Source organism: Urocitellus parryii, chromosome 9 (genome assembly GCF_045843805.1).
Source record: "Urocitellus parryii isolate mUroPar1 chromosome 9, mUroPar1.hap1, whole genome shotgun sequence".
NCBI classification, from domain to species: Eukaryota; Metazoa; Chordata; class Mammalia; order Rodentia; family Sciuridae; genus Urocitellus; species Urocitellus parryii.
The window spans coordinates 8505609-8519192 of NC_135539.1; the positions used below are offsets into that span (position 1 = coordinate 8505609).

At 61.4% G+C, this 13584-nt stretch overlaps 4 protein-coding genes across 7 annotated transcripts; 2 read left to right on the forward strand and 2 right to left on the reverse strand.

The window, feature by feature from the left end:
- The first annotated feature begins 497 nt into the window (after positions 1–497).
- On the forward strand, positions 498–5611 carry Wdr24 (WD repeat domain 24). The gene is made up of 9 exons (XM_026385282.1): positions 498–1517; positions 2428–2605; positions 2729–3401; positions 3946–4064; positions 4143–4264; positions 4359–4463; positions 4611–4948; positions 5038–5222; positions 5303–5611. The coding sequence occupies exons 1-9, from the start codon at positions 1037–1039 to the stop codon at positions 5469–5471; spliced, it is 2370 nt and encodes a 789-aa protein (XP_026241067.1). The 5' UTR covers positions 498–1036; the 3' UTR covers positions 5472–5611.
- A 65-nt stretch (positions 5612–5676) lies between these two features.
- On the forward strand, positions 5677–7301 carry Jmjd8 (jumonji domain containing 8). The gene is made up of 9 exons (XM_026385287.2): positions 5677–5814; positions 5886–5981; positions 6083–6131; positions 6205–6301; positions 6386–6454; positions 6546–6665; positions 6755–6822; positions 6908–7042; positions 7205–7301. The coding sequence occupies exons 1-9, from the start codon at positions 5717–5719 to the stop codon at positions 7283–7285; spliced, it is 813 nt and encodes a 270-aa protein (XP_026241072.1). The 5' UTR covers positions 5677–5716; the 3' UTR covers positions 7286–7301.
- Positions 7302–7333: 32 nt separating this feature from the next.
- On the reverse strand, positions 7334–9542 carry Stub1 (STIP1 homology and U-box containing protein 1). Of its 4 annotated transcripts, none has more exons than XM_026385283.2 (7): positions 9255–9542; positions 8668–8866; positions 8419–8584; positions 8135–8261; positions 7979–8035; positions 7777–7893; positions 7334–7697 (listed from the first exon to the last, which is right to left on the reverse strand). In XM_026385283.2, the coding sequence occupies exons 1-7, from the start codon at positions 9411–9413 to the stop codon at positions 7572–7574; spliced, it is 951 nt and encodes a 316-aa protein (XP_026241068.1). In that variant the 5' UTR covers positions 9414–9542; the 3' UTR covers positions 7334–7571. The 4 variants fall into 4 exon arrangements, with proteins under 4 accessions (XP_026241068.1, XP_026241069.1, XP_026241070.1 ...); XM_026385284.2 differs by having other exon boundaries at positions 8135–8243; positions 9255–9541; XM_026385285.2 differs by having other exon boundaries at positions 8156–8261; positions 9255–9541.
- Positions 9543–11083: 1541 nt separating this feature from the next.
- Rhbdl1 (rhomboid like 1) lies at positions 11084–13574 on the reverse strand. The gene is made up of 8 exons (XM_026385537.1): positions 13460–13574; positions 12910–13071; positions 12476–12700; positions 12252–12400; positions 12012–12124; positions 11840–11940; positions 11698–11758; positions 11084–11618 (listed from the first exon to the last, which is right to left on the reverse strand). The coding sequence occupies exons 1-8, from the start codon at positions 13496–13498 to the stop codon at positions 11347–11349; spliced, it is 1122 nt and encodes a 373-aa protein (XP_026241322.1). The 5' UTR covers positions 13499–13574; the 3' UTR covers positions 11084–11346.
- Positions 13575–13584: the final 10 nt, after the last annotated feature.

Sequence of the window (13584 nt, forward strand, 5' to 3'; positions counted from 1 at the left end):
GACAGGCGGGGATACCGCTCCCGCGAGCTGAGGGAGGGAGGAGGGTGGAGGAGCCCGGCATGACAGACTCCGCTGAAGAACCTGAGCAGAGAAATACGCACCGCTATTACAGTACTGAGATTGAAATAAGAAACACGCCTGCCTTCCAGCGACGCCGAAGGCTGAGGCAGGAGGGTCGCAAGTTCAAGGCTCCAACTCGGGCCGCTTAGCAAGACCCTGTTTTAAAATTTAAGAAAAGAGGGGGCGCTGGGGATGAAGCGCAGAGGAAGAGAGCCCCTGGGTTCAATCCCCATAACCGCAAGAGAAAAACGAATTAAGAAATACAGGAACAACTATCGAGGCGGAACCGGGGAGCCCGCGGGCCCGGGTCTGGGCTGCTCCGGGACCCTCCACCCGTACTGCGCCCTGACCCGGAACTATTATGGTGCGGGCGAGAGTTCCTGCCCGCTTCCGGCGAGGGGCGAGTAAATACCGGACCACTTCCGGCGAGGGGCGTGATGGTGACGGAGGGTTCCCCACGCCACGGTGTGCTGCCGGTACATGACTGGAGTGCTGAGGGGAAGGCCACCGGCCTTGAGCAGCTCTGTTCCCTGGGTCCCTTCAGCCCTCTGCCTCCTCCCCTCGTTTGCGCCTCTCCGGAGCCCCGCTGCCTCGGGCGCCCCGGGCTGACCAGTGTGGACGGCGGGAGCCACTTGGCTCCCCTGCGGAAATCGACTGACCTGCGGTCCAATGGCGCAATCACGGGAGGCGACTGTTGGAGAGATGAGTGCCTTTGGCCAGAACCAGCCATGTAAGGTCTTCTGGGGAGGTCAGACGTGGGACTAACCAGGCTCAGGGCAGCAGCGGAGTCTTCTGGCAGATTCTGATGGTTTGGAATTCCCCTGTGATGTTGACTAGCTGATGGACTGCCTTGGTCTAGACAGCAAGTTTGACCAGCCCAGGCAAAGCAGTGAAAGGTCTGAACTGATTCGACAGACACTAGACTGACTAGACCAGCCTTCTTCACTGATCTCCTGACCCCACCACCAGTGTAGCCATGGAGAAGATGTCCCGTGTGACAACAGCCCTAGGTGGCAGTGCACTGACAGGCCGCACCATGAACTGCCACTTGGATGCTCCAGCCAATGCCATCAGCGTCTGCCGTGATGCAGCCCAAGTAGTCGTGGCAGGCCGCAGCATCTTCAAGATCTACGCCATAGAGGAGGAACAGTTTGTAGAAAAACTGAACCTCCGTGTGGGCCGCAAGCCCTCACTCAACCTGAGCTGTGCTGATGTAGTCTGGCACCAGATGGATGAGAACCTGCTGGCCACAGCAGCCACAAATGGTGTGGTGGTCACATGGAACCTGGGTCGGCCATCCCGCAACAAGCAGGACCAGCTGTTCACAGAACACAAGCGCACAGTGAACAAAGTCTGCTTCCACCCCACTGAAGCCCATGTGCTGCTCAGCGGCTCCCAGGATGGCTTCATGAAGTGCTTTGACCTCCGAAGGAAGGACTCTGTCAGCACCTTCTCGGGTGAGGCCCACAGAGGCAGGTCAGGGCAGATGTGTGACTCTGCAGGTACCTGTCTAGGCAAGCTAAGAAGTGCTTTGTGCATTAGAGGCTCTCAGATGCACTCCTGGAAATAAGCCAGAAGTAGAAGAGTGGATGGGGGCAGGCCTGGGTGAGGTGTGAGCCAGAGCATCAATAGTGGGGAAGAGGCAAGAGGCAGGACTACCAGGAATTGAGGCTGGGTGTGGCATGAGAGAGGGCATAGCCCCACAGACTCAGCCCAGCTCCAGGTTACCTCATTGCAGGATGTCTACCAGAACCTCCAAGGTTCTCAGCACAGGGATGTGGAGGAGGTGAAGTACACTGTCTAGTCCTTGCAGGGCCATCCCTGAGCCTGCTATCACTTGTCCACCTTGATGAGACCAGGTGAAGCACAAGGCAGAGCCCTGGGGCCTTGGAGAATTTGTGGGCTTCTTAAGACAGATCATGAGCTATCTGTGTCAGAAAAAGGCTGAACACTGCCCTCCCAGGCTCTTGGTGTGGTGGATTTGTAGGGCAGACGTGTTCCCTGTGTCCTCTAGTCCTTTGGGAGCTCCAGCCCCAGGTAAAAAGGTTGGACTCCTTGGTTCTCCTACAAGCCATGGCATCCAGGGGAGTTGAGCAGATAGCCAGGTGGAGTTTCTGTTCTCCAGTACTCTGAAACTCAGTTTTGCCAAGGACTAATGCAACATGTAGATTCCAGGGGAAATAGGCCTGGGAGTTTGTGCAAAAAACCCACCCTAGGAAGACCCTGGGGACAGTCTTTTCTGCACTCTTGGCCGTCTGGCCAGAGGCAGGTGTGTGACACCATCCCACAGCCACTCCAAGTGCTGCCCCCCACACACACCATGGGCCAGCTCCCTCACCTCTGCTTCCAATGATGCCCTGCCTGCAGGCCAGTCTGAGAGTGTACGGGATGTCCAGTTCAGCATCCGAGACTACTTTACTTTTGCCTCCACCTTTGAGAATGGCAATGTGCAGCTCTGGGACATCCGCCGTCCTGACCGATGTGAGAGAATGTTCACAGCTCACAATGGGCCTGTCTTCTGCTGTGACTGGCACCCCGAGGACAGGTGTGGTCTGGGCTGCAGGGACCACAGGGCTGAAGGCCTGTGAGAGAGTGGGGAGTGGCAGGGCTTGGGGGGGTCCCTTCTCTCTTAGGAGAAGTCACTGAGGGTTTGGGGGCCTTCCTACAGGGGCTGGCTGGCCACAGGTGGGCGTGACAAGATGGTGAAGGTCTGGGACATGACCACACCTCGTGCCAAGGAGATGCACTGCGTGCAGACCATTGCCTCTGTGGCCCGAGTCAAGTGGCGGCCCGAGTGCCGTCACCACCTGGCTACATGCTCCATGATGGTAGATCACAACATCTACGTGTGGGATGTGCGCCGGCCCTTTGTGCCAGCTGCTATGTTCGAGGAGCACCGTGATGTCACCACAGGCATTGCTTGGCGCCACCCACACGACCCCTGCTTTCTGCTCTCAGGCTCCAAGGACAGCACGCTGTGCCAGCATCTGTTCCGTGATGCCAGCCAGCCCGTGGAGCGTGCCAACCCTGAGGGCCTGTGCTATGGCCTCTTCGGGGATGTGGCCTTTGCAGCCAAGGAAAGCTTAGTGGCTGCCGAGTCTGGACGCAAGCCCTATGCTGGCGACCGGCGCCACCCCATCTTCTTCAAGCGCAAGTTGGACCCTGCTGAGCCCTTTTCTGGCCTTGCTTCTAGTGCTCTCAGTGTCTTTGAGACAGAGTCTGGTGGTGGCAGCATGAGTTGGTTTGTGGACACAGCTGAGCGTTACGCTCTGGCTGGCCGGCCATTGGCCGAGCTCTGTGACCACAATGCAAAGGTGGCTCGGGAGCTAGGCCGTAACCAGGTAGGTGGGGCTGGGCTGCGGGGAAGTTGGGGTGCAGGGGCCATGACTTTGGGGTAGGGATTGGCTGCTCTGCCAGCTGCATCCCCATCCCAAGATCAGCACCAACCCTTGTCTTAGTAACAGGGTGTCAAGATCACATAGGCAGAGTGGACCAGATCCTGGGGCTGCCCTCTTGGAGGTAGAGGTCTAAGGAGTCACAGTTAATGCTGTCACCATTTGGGCATGTGCTCCATGCCTTCCTCTTGGTGCTGTACCTCTTAACAGCACCTAGCCCTCCTGAAGAGAGTGCCTGCTCTGTGCCAGTCTCTCACCCTTGGGTCACTCTGCTCATCTTCACATTGGCTGCCTCCTGGTTTTGCTTCTTCTGCTTCCCATGGGCTACATTTTCCCCAGTATGGTTGGGGCAGGATATTGGGATGTTGGGTCCCCAGGCAGCTGAACATTGGTGTGATTCTGTTCAGGCGGGGGGGGGGGGGGGGGGGAGGGTGTGTGCCTGGGGTATTGGGTGCCCAGGACCCTCTGAGTGGCTGGTGCCTGCCCCTAGGTGGCGCAGACATGGACCATGCTGCGGATCATCTACTGCAGTCCTGGTCTTGTGCCGTCTGCCAGCCTTAACCACAGTGTGGGTAAAGGCAGCTCCTGTGGCCTGCCACTTATGAACAGGTAGGTGTCTAGGGCTAGCTCTCCCCAGGGGGTGGGGCTACTGGAGCCCAGCCACCCATGAGCCTTTCCTGTCCCCAGTTTCAACCTGAAGGATATGGCCCCAGGGCTAGGCAGTGAGACACGGCTAGACCGGAGCAAGGGGGACACACGGAGCGACACGGTTCTGCTTGACTCCTCAGCCACACTCATCACCAATGAGGGTAGACTGGAGGGCAGGTGGGGATGCTGGCAGGAGTGAAGCTGAGGCACTCCACAGCAAACCACCCCTGAATGTCCTCCCTCCCTCCCGGGCAGATAATGAGGAAACTGAGGGTAGCGATGTACCTGCTGACTACTTGCTGGGTGACGTTGAGGGTGAGGAGGACGAGCTGTACCCACTGGACCCAGAACATGTGCACCGTGAGTGGGGGCTGTGGTAGGGTGGAGGGAGGTGGCGGGTAGGGCCAACATGCCCACTGTGAGTGGGGGCTGGGCAGACTGGGGGTTTGGGGAGTGCAGGGAGGCAGTGGGGTGGCCTAGGCCCACTTGCCTGACCCTGCCTCCCAGCCGAGGAGCCCGAGTACGTGCTGCCACAGGAAGCCTTCCCATTGCGCCACGAGATTCTGGACACACCTTCTGGGCCCGAGCACCTGCAGGACAAAGCCGACTCACCACACGTGAGCGGCAGTGAGGCAGATGCAGCCTCTCTGGCACCTGTGGACTCTTTCTCCCTCCTCTCCATCTCCCATGCACTCTATGACAGCCGCCTGCCAACAGACTTCTTTAGTGTGTTGGTGTGTGACATGCTGCGCTTCTATGCTGAGCAGGGTGACGTGCAGATGGCTGTGTCTGTGCTCATTGTGCTGGGTGAACGGGTTCGCAAGGACATTGATGAGCAGACCCAGGTGTGTGCTGGGGTGGGGAGGGTCTTCCTAGAAAAGCTCCCATGCCCCAGGCTGTCTGACCACCCTGCCCTCCTTGGTTCTCCCTGCAGGAGCACTGGTACACATCCTACATCGACCTGCTGCAGCGCTTCCGCCTCTGGAATGTGTCCAACGAGGTGGTGAAGCTGAGCACCAGCCGTGCGGTTAGCTGCCTCAATCAGGCGTCCACCACACTGCATGTCAACTGCAGCAATTGCAAGCGGCCCATGAGCAGCCGTGGCTGGGTCTGCGACAGGTGGGGCAGTGTGGGGTGGGGGGACCCAGGGACACGTGGGCAACCCAGGAGGCCCCAGCTGAGGCATCCCCCACCCCCAGGTGCCACCGCTGTGCCAGTATGTGTGCTGTCTGCCACCACGTGGTCAAGGGTCTGTTCGTGTGGTGCCAGGGCTGCAGCCACGGAGGCCACCTGCAGCATATCATGAAGTGGCTGGAGGGCAGCTCTCACTGCCCTGCCGGCTGCGGCCACCTCTGCGAGTACTCCTGACCCAGCGCCGGCTCGCAGCTCCAGTGCCGGGGTGGAAGGGGACCAGACTTGTGAACTCAATAAAATAAGTGGGAGCTTAAGTTGCTGCTTATCCCCGAACGTACCGCGGGCGGGCGGTGTCGCCCTGGCTACAGGCGAAGCCTCCACACCACCTTCCGGGGCGGGGGCGGGCCTTGTAGGCTTCCGGCCGTTGCCATGACGACAGTTCGGTCGGGCGCTGGCTCCCAGCGTGCTTCGCGAGGCTCATGGCGCGGGGGCCGCGGGCGCTCCTGCTCGCGCTGGCGGCGCTGGCGACGCTGGCTCGACCTGGCTCCGGCTCCTGGGAGGCGGGCGGCGGGGGATGGTGAGCGGCGCGGGCGGGAGGGCGCGCTGGGCGTCGGGGCACGGGCGGCGCTGACCGGGCTGTGCCCGCAGGCGGCTGGGCGGGCCGGCGGCGGCGGCCGTGGCGGAAGAGGAGCGCTGCACCGTGGAGCGTCGGGCGGACCTCACCTACGCCGAGTTCATGCAGCAGTACGTGCGCGCAGAGCCCGGGAACGGCGGGCTCGGCCCGCAGCTCGCGGGGGGCGGGTACGGGCGTGCGCCGAACCTGAGCGCGGCTCCTCCTTCCGCAGGTACGCCTTCCTCAGGCCGGTCATCCTGCAGGGGCTCACGGACAACTCGGTGAGTGCTGGCGCCCGCCGCGGGCCGCGGGCTCTGCCCGCCCTGCCGCTAAGCCTTCTGCTGGTCCCCGCAGAGGTTCCAGGCCCTGTGTTCCCGAGAAAGGCTGCTGGCTTCTTTTGGGGACAATGTAGTGAGGCTGAGCACTGCCAACACCTACTCCTACCGGAAAGGTGAGCTTCCACACCAAGGGGGACCAACATGCTTAGTCTTGAACGCAGAATCACCCGGTCCTGACCAGTGTTTTTTCCCCAAAGTGGATCTGCCCTTCCAGGAATACGTTGAGCAGCTGCTACACCCTCAGGATCCTGCCTCCCTGGGGAACGGTGAGCCAGACCTAACAGCAGAGGTATGGGACACTTGGGAGTCCCTGGGTGCCAGATCCTGGCACCGGGGGACTTCCTTCTTTGCCGGCAGACACTTTGTACTTCTTTGGGGACAACAACTTCACTGAGTGGGCATCGCTCTTTCGGCACTATTCACCACCCCCGTTTCGTCTGCTGGGAACCACCCCTGCCTATAGCTTTGGAATCGCGGGTAGGTGCTCTTTGGGAATCATGTGTGAGGGTGTATGCAAGCCAGTGCAGGTTGTTTTAGTCACCAGCTGCTCATAACTGACTCCACAGGAGCTGGCTCTGGGGTGCCCTTCCACTGGCATGGGCCGGGGTTCTCAGAGGTGATCTACGGCCGCAAGGTATGTATAGGCTGAGGGCTGAGGCTTGAGGCTTGGGACTTGCTGGTTACAAGACCCAATAGTGACTTCATGCTCCTGCCAGCAGCGTTGGTTCCTCTACCCACCTGAGAAGGCACCAGAGTTCCATCCCAACAAAACTACACTGGCCTGGCTGCAGGACACATACCCAGCCCTGACATCATCAGAGCGGCCCCTGGAGTGTACCATCCGAGCTGGTGAGGTCAGTGACAAGTAGGGGGACCAGGCCAGGCCCAAAAGTGTCCAATCTTTATGCTCCACATCCCCCACCAGGTGTACCATCTGGGCCAGTGAGATTAGTGGCTGGCAGCAGGGGCCAGACCCAAACTTCCCTGACTAATATCCTCTCTGGTCCAACCCTCAGGTGCTGTATTTCCCTGACCGCTGGTGGCATGCCACTCTCAACCTGGACACCAGTGTCTTCATCTCAACCTTCCTTGGTTAGCCAGAGCAGGCAGCTGGTGAGCTTGTCATACACCAGCACGTGCCCCTGTAGTGCTCACAGATTTTATTACAGAGACAGTGGCAGCAGCAGGGGCCTCAGCCCAGCCCACCCTCACCTGCTTTTCCTGCCCAGAAAGGGACAGGGGAGGCTCATGGCCCAGCAAGGGCTATGCTGAAAGAGGGAGCAGTCCAGAGCCCACTAGCAGAACTGATGGGGATGGGCCCAGAGACACAAACTATGTACAGGTTCTGGGGCTTCTGCCTCAGGACCCTCTGGGGCGAGGTCCTCAGTAGTCCTCCACCCAGCCGTTTTCAGAGATGAATGCATCGATGACTTCCTTCATGGCCAGGTTGGGGATGAGCTGTTCCTGGGTCAGGGGGCTCCGAGTCACAGGGTCAAAATGGCCCACACGCTGCAGTTACAACAGGGTCAGGGTGCTCAGTGTGCTGGAGCTGCGCCTCTAGCCCTGGTCCCCAGGCCCATGGCCTTACCTGCAGATGCTCCTCAATGTCTTTGCGGTCATAAGTGATGCCACTTGGCGTGATGCAGGGTTCCCGCATCAGCTCAAAGCTGATCTTTCCACACAGGTAGTCAGGGATGTCTCGTTTCTGTAACAAAAGAGCAGTATCAGAGATAGAAAGAGACACTGTTCTAGTACCTTCGATTCTCAGGCTTCAGGGAATATATGCTCACCTTTCTCTTCTCGTCTACCTGAGAGAAGAGCTCATCCATGTCCGCCATGTATTTGTCCTGTGAAGAGTGGAGCATGTGTGGGCCATGCGCAGGCACATAACCCAACATCAGTCGGGGGTACCCCTCTGTTTCACACACACACCCCAACACACACACATGGGCCAGGGGCACCCTCACGTGCTTGGCCTCGATGCAGGCTTGCTGGGCACGGATGTGGCCGTCATCCTCATCACCTTCATGGTTCCGCTGACACTCCTCCAGCTCCCTAAGGGTTGACCAGGAGCTGGTCAAAACGGACCTGGGCAGATGTCAGAGCCCACCCAGCCTTGGGCATCTTCCCCCCAGCTTCCTCTGTGCCACCTTAGCTTTCAATAAACACCTGTGCTGGTGACTCAGTTTAACCCAAGAAGGCAGCCTGACAAGGAGCGGGAGGGGCCCACCTCTCGCGCTCTGCAGTGATGAGCCGTGAGAGGTAGGCATGCAGCTCGCTCTCCTGGTGGATGCGCCGCTCCTCGATGCTATTCCAGCGTTTCTTCTTGGCGATGCGCAGAGCACTAGGGATGTCATCCCCAAAGTTGAGCCGCTGCTCCTTGGCCAAGCTGTAAGCTGGGAAAGGAGACTTGAGATTAGTCTGCCCAGCCCATCCCTGGAGCCCCAGGTGCCCCAGGCAAGGCAGGGTGTTGGCCCACCTCGCTGCAGATTGGCAATGGCCTCGTCATAGCTCTCCATCTCCAGCTGGCACTGACCCAGAAAGAAGTGTGCCTTCACAGACTGCCCATCCAGCTCTAGAGCTCGCCGACAGTCAGCCAGAGCCTGCTCTGGCTGCTGCATCTTCAGGTAGCACAGGGCCCGGTTGGTATAGTACACTGCCACCAGGGGGTTCCGAGTCTGGGGACCAAGGCCAGCACGAGAGGGTGTGGGCCCGCCTTGCCCTTCTGCCCCAGCAAGCTGACAACCCGATGTCCCAGGTCCTGTCCCAGCTTTGGGGCCATGGCTGGAGTCGAGAAACTAAAGGTTTCTCAGTTGTCAGACCCTTGGGTTCTGACACCCTCATGACTCCAATTCATTGATTTTGTTAAAGTAAGTTTCCCAATCTTGCTGAGGACCCCGGCCCAGCCGGCCTCAAGCATCCCACCCGCCCGATCCGGGATCGGGTCGCGCATAGCCGCCTGTGGAATGAGGTCGCCACCGAGTCTCCGCAGCCCAAAGCCCCGCGGGGCTGGCGGCGCCCGGGCTGGGGAGGAGCGCCGGGCGCGCCCCCGCCCCGCGCACTCACGATGGCGCGGCCGTAGCAGGCCGCCGCCTCCGGGTACTTGCGGCCCACGAAGAGCCGGTTGCCCTGTTCCTTGAGCTCCTGCGCGCTCGGACTCTTCTCTGGGCTGCCGCCGCCGGCGCCTAGACGCGCGCCACCCTCCTTCTCCTCCTTGCCCTTCATGACGCCGCGCGGCACGGACTGGGTTCCGCTCCCGGGCTCCGCGCCCGGCCGCCCCTCACCCGCACCCCGCGCCGCGATCCGCTCGGCCCGGTCGGGCGATTCGCCACCGGAACTTCCGGCGCGGGGCGGGGTTGCAGAACGAGAACGCGCGCGGAGCCGCGCGACCGACGACCTGGAGGCGGGGCGCTCCCGGCGGGCTCCGCCTCCGGCCCCGCCCCGTGACCCCGCCCCTCAACACGAACATGGCGGCCCTCAGCAGGCTCTGGGGCGGCGAAGACCCGAAAAGCTGGGCCGTCATCTCGACGCGCCACAGAAAGTTGCTTCGGGAGCGCGCGAGCGCCAGGGGACAGCTGGAGGTCCTGGACCACTGATAGGGCGGCAGGGAGGAGAGGGCCAGCAGGTAGGGCGTCATGGACTCCCCTCACCACCCTTCCTCGGGTACTGGGAAGGAGCTGTCAGCGGCCAGCCTGAGGCGAGTGGAGAGGCGGCGAGGGACAACGGCCAAAAGAAGAGCAACGGCGTCCGCCGGCGTGGAAACCACGGCGAGGGGCGGGGCCCTGGTGGGCCGGGCCTCCTCCGGGGCGGGGCCTCTCCGGGGTCGGAGCCTCTCTGATGAGGTCCCGCACCTGGGCTTCCCTCAATGCACTGTCTGCAGCAGCTTGTGGCCAACAACCCCCAGAGCTGGTGGTGCAGCGTTCAGCCACTGCCTTTGGCAGCTTTCCGAGGGAGCGCGCCGCAGTCACGAAGCTGTGCACCCTCGGTGTTGTGGGTGGCGCCACCGTCTTGGGGAAATCAGGCGCAGCCTGGGCACCTGAGTGCCCTTGCTTGTGGAAAGAGTTGGTGATGTATGACATGGTCTTGAGAATCCCCCCATCTCTTGGGGGGCAGCTGGAACCCCCCAATTGGCCACAGTGCCAGGCCGGCCTACCTTGCAGTATATTCTCAGGCACTAATTCTCAGGCACTACCTGCTGTACCTGGACCAGGGGCAAGAGAGTGCTGCAGCCCTGAACAGAGGTGAGTAAGCAGCTGGTGGGCTGGGAGGACATCCAGGACCATATCAGGGAGCACTGGTTGGGCCCTCAGGGCCCACTCCGGCTTCTCCCCAGCTTGTGCCTCAGGGTGATGGACCCCCTCCCCTTGTGAAGACAGTACAGTGGATGTGGTCTGTGAGCCGAAGCTGTGCCAGACCTGCTGCCCCATCTCAGCACCAGCTCAGCCACCCACAAGACACTAGGCTGGTCAAGAAGCACAGGACTCCCACCAAGTGAACCTGGCCATGGGCCAGGGCCTGCTAACCTGCCACAAGACCTCAGGACACAGGTCTCTCTGGATGGCAGGCTGACCAAATAGGAGACTGGGTGCCACAGGAGCTCAATAAACACTTGCTAAACTTAGTTTGAGTAGAAGACCCACAGTCCCTCCCCAGGTGCCACCAGCTCCTTCATAGCATGGGGTCATTGGTACTCCAACTCCACTCTCATCTAGGTTCAGAGGTACAAGGAGGAAGGAAGTCCAGGCTCTCTTCAGTGTGTGGCGGGTCTCCTGTGATCTGGGTTAGGGGCAGAGAAGCCTCCAAAGCCCTGGGACAGGTACCTGGCACCGTGTAAAATATTTATTCATTCTCCCCAAAAGGCTCAGACTGCAAGTCCTTGGGGTGGGTTGGGGTGGGGTTGGTAAGGTGGTGTCTTCTCTGGGGCTGTCTTCAGGGATCTCTGTCCAACCCTGGCCCAGCAACCTCCTCCCCAGGACTGGGAGGGGCAGCCAGGGCTGGTGTTAGGCTTGGCCTCAGCTCAGTGGACTGCAGGGCCCACCTGCCCCACAGAGAGCAGCAGCCTTGAGGTGTCTGTTCACCAGGGGCAACATGCAGGCCTGCCTGGTGGTCAACCCACCGCATGCTTGGCCTAGCCTAGGTGGCCCTGGGAGTAAGTAGGTCAGGGCGGTGGGGGGATGTGGGCACCCAGCAGATCATAGGCAAAGATGTTCCAGAAGATGGCGAAGAGCAGGAAAGTGCCATAGGCAAGCAGCACCACCCACCAGCCGCACTGGTCCTGCAGGCGCTCCTCGTAACTGCGCAGGATGGTGAGGCCCATGCTCACCCCCACCACTGCGCCAGCCAGGTGTGCCATGAAGCTGGGCTGTGGGCCCGAGGAGGGCAGTGGTGGGGAGAAGCGCAGCCACACGGCCCGGCCCACCTCAGAGCTCACTGCAGAGGGAGCAACAGGTGGGAGTTGTCCTGTTTACAGACTGCGGCCCCCCATTCCCCCATCCAGCCCCCTACTCACTGCACACCAGGGCCAGCACCATCCTCAGCAGCTTGTAGGGACACCTCATCCCAGCCCAGTTCTGATGGCATGCAGACAGAGAGGCCGTGAGGCAGGCCAGGTGGGCCCCTTCCCACACCCAGCCTCCAGGTGGCCCCATTACCATGACAACGTTGGCCAGGTGTGCTGAGCACAGGGCATAGACCCCTCCAGAGCCCCCCACCACAGGGGCCCGCATGTCCGTGATGGAGACAGTCAGGGAACCTGCAGAGCAGAAGGAAGTGTGAAGAAGCAGCCAGCCAGGGCAGTGGGCAGAGGGCCCACGCCTGCCTTACCTGCCAGCACACCCGCCAGGTAGAGCAGGCTGATGCGGAGGAGACCATGCACCATCTCCAGGGGTACTCCGATCATCAGCTGCAGGAGGGCATTGAACCCCAGCTGCTCCAACCTGGCCGCAGGAGGGTGGGGTCAGCTGTGTTGCCCACCTGTCTCCAGGCCCACCTCAAGACTGCATTTTTCTGGCTGAGCTGGCCTGACATAATGGTGCTCACGACAGGCACAGCAGCCCCACTCACCCAGCGTGCATGAACATGTAAGTGAGGAAGCGCCAGGCGCGAGCGCGGTGCCCAGGGTGGTACACCAGGGGGCTCTTCATGTACTCGGGGTGGTAGGTCTGCAGCACCCACTTGTTGAGGCGTGCCCCATAGCACAGGAACACGATGATCTGGGGACAGGAGTGTTAGGTCTGGGTAGGGCAGGGCCGTGGGAAGCTCCTAGGGCAGCAGGTGGGCAGGCCCACCTGGGTGAGGGTGACTGAGGCCATAAACACAGGGGGCGGGCAGCTGCGGTGCCGGTAGAAGTACCAGCGGCGGTCTACTTCACAGGGCAGTATCTCATAGGCTACGTAGCGCACAAACCGCTTGTAGACACCTAGGCCAGGCTCATCCAGCAGCCCTTCTCGGGGCAGTGACCGCTGTCCATTAGCGATGGCCCTCTTGAAGCTGCTGGAGCGCTTGCTGCTGATCTGGGGGACAGGGACATCAGCATGGGCTGTAGTGTCATCCCCCACAGCACCCTGCCCCTTAGGTTGCCCACAGGGTCTGAGGCCCTGCACTGCCCCAATCTATGAGCCTTCCCCAGGAAGAAGCCACCTGCCTACCCTGCTCTGGCCAGGGCAATGTGCCTGTCCAGGTCTGGGCCACCCCCCTGCTGCCCACCCACCGTGGCACTGACCAGGTCCACCAGTTCCTGGTAGCAGACCTGACCCCGCTCGTTGCTCTGGGCCAGGGCCACCAGCATGTCCAACTTGGCCGGGTCCAGGGGTAGCTCATGGCTGTGCACCAGCCCAGCGAAGGTGTCCGCACCGATGAAGCCTGTGTTCTCAGGGTCCAGCTGCTGTGGTAGGGGAGCCGCCGACCAAGGCTTGAGGGTGCGCCCACCCGGACCATGGAGCTGAGCCGGGCTGGCTAAGAGCAGCAGGCTGGTTCCTGGGACCTGGCTTGTTCCCAGGTCCTTCCAGGGCACGGTGCCCGGGTCCCCAGGGCTCCCCCCACCTTATTTCCACCCTCCCCGTCCTGGGAGGGAGGGCCCGAGTCAGAAGACGAGACCACCCTCTCACCGCTGTTTTCCTTGGAAGCTCAGGCATAGGGGCCAAGGGGCACGCGGAGAGGGGGCTTGGGTGGCGGGTGTCCGGCGGGGCTGTCTGGAAGCCCGGTCCCTCCCCCAGCCCGGCGCCGCAGCGGGAGGATCGTCGGGGGGCGGTGCCGGCCCCCACCCCACGCACCTGCTCCTGGATGAGCTGCAGCAGCGAGCTCCTGTCCATAGAGCCGGGCCGGGCAACGGGCCGGGGTCGGCCGAGGCCGGGAGGGGCTGCTCTGCGGACGACTCCGCTCCGCCCCTGCCGGCCCA